Raw genomic sequence first — 5,393 nt, forward strand, 5'->3', positions numbered from 1 at the left:
TTTCTCATGGAACAGGTGGTGGATTTGAACCATGTGCCTTTGGGTTGGCAGTTCAATTCTTTACCACTAGGACAAAAGAGCTCCTATAGTCAATGAGAATTCATCATTGATTCTAAAAGGTAAAAAGTGTTATTAATGGTTTGCATAAAAATTCCTTCGAGAAAAAGCATTAAGTTTACATGGAAAAATATCTTGGCAGTATTTAGAACTAGAAGAAGGTGAGCTCCTTCAGGGATTTGGGTACCAATGGATGTTTTTGGATAAAAAGGGAAGTAGAGAATACTTCAGGACTAAAGCAAGGGAGGAAGAAAGGCAGAGGAAAGAAGAGGTAGATCTAGAAAAATGGGATGGATTGTGTTGTATAAGATGAACCCTGGATGGGGCAGAGGTAAAACTCTCAGCTGCTAATTGAAAGGTTTATGATTCAAACCCACCAGCGACTCCATGGGAGAAGGATGCGATGAGGCTGTCTACCTCCCTACTTTCAGCCTTAGAAAAAAGTCAGTTGCAAAAGGATAAATATTATGTAAGACCACTACTATAAAAAGATAGAGAAATCAAACACACAAATAGAATCATTCTGGTAGAGTAGCCAGGGAGGGAATGGTGGGGTAGAGGAGTTTTTGTTGTTGCTGTTATGTGCCATCAGGTCACCTACAACTTACAGTGACCCTAGGTACTACAGCTCTGAAGCCTGCCCGAGCCAGTCTGTCTGATTCTTTCACACCTACTCCCATTACTCCAGTTACTGTGTCAATCCATCTCATCCAGGGTCTTCCTCTGTTGTGCCGTCCCTCTACCCTTCCAAGCAGGATGTCCAAGGACTGATGCCTCCTGGCCACATGATCAAAGTATGTGAGACAGAGCTTCAAAATCCTAATCTCCAAGGAGAAACTTGGTTTTATCCTCTCCAAGACAGACCTATTTGTTCTCCTGGTGGTTCATGGTATGTTCAAGAATCTTCTCCAGCATCACAACTCAAAGGCATCAATTCTTCTAATGTCACCCTTAGTCACTGTCCAACTTTCTGTTGCATAGCAAGTAACTGTGAAGATCATGGCCTGGATTACGCACACCTTAGTCTCTAGACTGACACTGTTGCTTCTTAGTACTCTGGAGAGGTCCCTGATTGCAGATTTTCCCATTGCAATTCATTTTTTTTTTATTTCCTGACTGCTGGTGCCAAGAGTGTTCATTGTGGAGCCAAGCAAGCCGAAATGATTAACAACCTCACTCTCTTCTCCATCTATCATGATGCTGCCAATTGGCCCAGTGGTGAGAATCTTTGTTTTCTTGATGTTGAGCTTCAATCCATATTGAAAACTATAGTCCTTGATTTTCTGCAGCAGGTGCTTCAGGTTCTTCACAGTTTCAACAGGCAAGGCTGTATCATCTACATATCACAAGCCAGAACTAACTTTACAGCAATGGGTTTGTTTTGCTTTGTGTTGTATAAGAAGTCATCTCTTTTTACGATACTGCAAACTGTCTGCAAACATACTAATTTATAAAGAGCCTTTCTGGTGTGCCAGTCACATGCTTTATAAACACAATCATTTATCTTTTACAACAAACTTCTTAGTACAGCACTATTGTTATTGTTGTGTACAAAACAGAACTGACCCATAGCTGACCCTTCAGTGGGTTTTCAGAGGCAGTTAATTGCACGGGAGGAGATTGCCCATCCTTTTCCCCCAAAGGAGCTGGTGACCACATGCTTTGGGGATTTCAGTGCAGCTTCTTGCCACTAGGCTACCAGAACTCTTATTATCACCTCCCCATTTCATAGATGAAAAAACCCGAGAACCTGAGAGACTGAGAATGCTCCGATAACTCTGTGGGCAGATGGGCAGGGAGTCTTCTGGAAGAAGAAAAATTGCAGATGAAGCTTAAAATGGCACAGGGATGCAAGAGAGTGGCCTTTCATGAGAAAAGACTTTGAGGTATACAATCATATCTTTCTCTGGAGCCAAAGAAAATCCAGGATATGAGATTTAATGTGCCCAGAGGAATGGCCCAATTGAGGTGGCCAAGTGGGGAAAATGGCCTTAAGTGTCACCTGTACAGTAGGCACTATAAGAGCCAGGAAACAGTGCTGAAAACAAACATATAAGTAAACACAGACACATACACATACATTATGTCTTCATGAAATCTTGGATTTTAATATGAGAAATAGATTTTAAACAACAGATGTCTAATTATACAGTTATCCTGAAGAGTGCAAGGTTCTTTGAATGAATGTAGTCAGTGGGACTAATCTAGTTAGTAGTCTAAGGAAATGACCTTTAAATGTAGACACAATGTTGGACTTAGCCAGGTGAAGGATGGGCAGAACAGAGTGGAAGGAATGCAAAAGGGGACAGGTGCAAATAGATAGAGGTAGGGAGGGATCAGAGGCACTCAGGAGGCTAGAGGTAGGTGGTGTGAGTTTGGAGAGATATGAGAGGTGATACTGTTGAAGCAACAGGCACAACAGTAAAACTATGGGAAATACACTAGTGCTCTGCTTTGGAATGTCAGTTAAGGCTTTGTCAGGGTGGCAGGAAGCTCAACGCTGAGTTCGAAAAAGAACTCCAAGGAAACCACAGATTCATTAGAGATGGAGAGGCCAAGGACGAGGTAAAAGAAAATAAACAAACAAAAATTAGATAAAAAAAGAAAAAAATAGCGCTCAATATTGATTAATTTTCTAAATATAATGAATGAGAATATATGAAACATAATGTGAATGAAGGATATTGTGAAACATTGTATATGAACTTTATAAGAAAGTCAAGATAAAAACAACAATTTATTTCTTTTAAAAAAGAACTGGTGCATGTTCATACTGCTGCCGTTTCTCACCCATTGCCTCTGTGAATCCTCGTGTGTGTCACCGTAACATATTGTGAATTTCCTTGTATTGTACTTTTATTGTTAGTCTTCTTGCACTGATGATACAACAGAAACAACATTTTTAAATTATTAAAATATTTACTGGCAATAAAAAAAGACTCCTGTAATACTCAAGGAAGGGATGACAAAACCTTTAATGATGTAGAGAGAATAGAGAAGGGCTGGATTTCCACACAGTCCTTGAGAAATAGTGATCAGATTTGGGGGAGAAATATTCTTGTCTGACCCTCTGGTAAGGGTGAGGGAGAGAAAAATTGAATTGAGAACTGTTCACATAGAGGTTATATCAGAATTGTGAGGCAGCCGACTCTGAAAGGGGTGGGGTGGGTGGAAGGGAAAGAGAAAAAAGATAGTGATATAAAGAATAGAAGGATAAAAACTAGGGTTGACATCTTACAGAGCAGAGGCCACAGGCATGGCTTGTTTAATTGAGTGAGTCATCAACATTTCCATGCCAGAGATATTACCTACAAATACTGGTTTCTGCTTTCTTTTGAAAGACAGGAAGATCCAGCAACACAAAGCTATTCCTTACGGTAATGGTAGCCTTGTGCGGCATAGGAGCTGCTCCTTTTCAGAAGAAGCAATATTGATTTCCCTGTAAACCACAGTCCTGCTAGTCTTACTTCATCAGCAAGGGCTGTAAGAGTTAGGACAGGTTTATTTTCAGGCTGGGATAGAACCCAGTGTACACAGGGCTTAGAAGTAGAAGAGAACAACTGAGAGACTGATAAAGCCTTAAGTATAGATTCCTTTGTTGATAGGATTGGAGGCATAAAGATGAAATTTTAGACCCTGAAAGCCCATCATGATGGGCCAGTCCCTGTGCACCTGAGCAAGGACATATGAATCTACATGCACTACAAGTGTACTCATCAGGCGTATAAAGGAGGCAAAGTTTTGCCAACTTCCAATCTAGAACCAAACACCTTGATGGAATGAGCTGCTGGGCCCAGGACTCAGGACCATAGTCAACACTGTTGGTATCAGCAGCCAGGAAATTAAAGGACAAAGTACATTGGGAAAGTCTGCTGTCAGGGACCTCTCCAAAGTACTGAAGAGCAACGATGTCAGCCTGCTCCAGTCCATAGTCTTTGCAATTACCTGCTATGCATCAGAGAGTTGGGAAATGACTAGGGATGATAGAAGGAGAATTGATGCCTTTGAGCTATGGTGCTGGAGAAGAGTATTGAGAATACCATGGACTGCTAGGAAAACAAACAAGTTCGTCCTAGAGAGGATGAGGTGAGGCTGCTCGTTGGAGGCAAGGATTCTGAAGCTTGGTCTGACATACTTTGGACATGTTGCAAAGAGGGATCAGTCATGCTTGAGAGGGACATCATGCTTGAGAGGGTGGAGGGACAGTGCAAGAGAGGAAGTCCCTTGATGAGATGGATTGATTCAGTGACTGGGGTAATCGGGATTGGTGTGTCAGAGGCAGTGCAGTTGGCGAAGGATAGAGTCTGTTTAGGGCTGTTGTACATAGGGTTGCTATGAATCGCAGGCAATTTGATGGCACATAACAATAACAACATATTAGTTATTGACTGAAAATGATTTTTCTCTGTATACTTTACCCAGTTAATGATTTTGGAGGAAAAATCATTAGAGATTTAGAGATGAGAAGGACTATTTAAGGAACCCTGGAATGTGGTGGTTAAGAGCTCAACACCAGCTAAAGGTAGGCATCTCTAACCCACCAGCCCCTCCAAGAAAGAGGGAAGAGACGGTTCACTCCTGTGAAGGTGTACAGCCTTGGAAACCCAATAGGGGAGTTCTACCTTGTTCTAAACAGTCACTCTGAGCTATAACTGGTTTTTAAGGAGGATTTCAGAAAGTAAAGCCTTTTGGTAATGAGACTCTGGGGACAGTGTAGTCTTTAGAAGCCTACAGCAGTTTATTTGGCCATTTATGAAATTCTCCAGGCAGAGGATGATGGTGCACTGTTGCCTGAAGAACATGATGACTTACCTGACTTGTCTGCTGCGGTTTCCTTGTTAGGAAATAGCCTGCTGTCAACCGCCACACTGATGTCATAGAACACCTCATCCTCGTCTCGGTCTGCATCAAACTGGGGAAATTCAAAACAGACAAGTTTAAAAGATCAGAGTATCTACATAAATTCATTCCAAAACATGCACATGCATCTCACAACTGCATCTCTAATGAAGCAGAACACAAAGAAGTAAAGCATTTGAATCTTTAATTTGGATTTTATTTTAAAGCTTAGATCTCATATAAAACTGAGAAGGGTAGTAAAAAACAGCCACTTATGGTTAAGAAAATACAAAGTATGATATAACGTATATATTATATATGATAAATGCATAAATTCAGCTTTGGAAACTATGGTAATAGAAACTTACTTTATGGCTTCTTGGGTCTTAATTTTCTATTTTAAAAAATAAAGCCATGAAAATATACAGTTCTCAGCATAGGGAAGAACAGTTTCTAATTTATTGTTAAAAAAGAAAGCTCCTCTCAAATGGAACAAT

General features: G+C 40.7%; 1 protein-coding gene across 1 annotated transcript in view; it reads right to left on the reverse strand.

Moving 5' to 3' along the window:
- The window catches only part of AK5 (adenylate kinase 5), a 531,421-nt gene that overhangs the window by 238,986 nt on the left and 287,042 nt on the right, over nt 1–5,393 (reverse strand). The window contains exon 7 of the mRNA XM_006888596.1: nt 4,870–4,969. Within this exon, the coding sequence (XP_006888658.1) occupies nt 4,870–4,969 (100 nt within the window). The remainder of the gene's footprint in view (nt 1–4,869; nt 4,970–5,393) is intronic.

This window comes from Elephantulus edwardii, unplaced genomic scaffold (assembly GCF_000299155.1).
Source record: "Elephantulus edwardii isolate Elephantulus edwardi_28Jun2011 unplaced genomic scaffold, EleEdw1.0 scaffold00069, whole genome shotgun sequence".
NCBI lineage: Eukaryota > Metazoa > Chordata > Mammalia > Macroscelidea > Macroscelididae > Elephantulus > Elephantulus edwardii.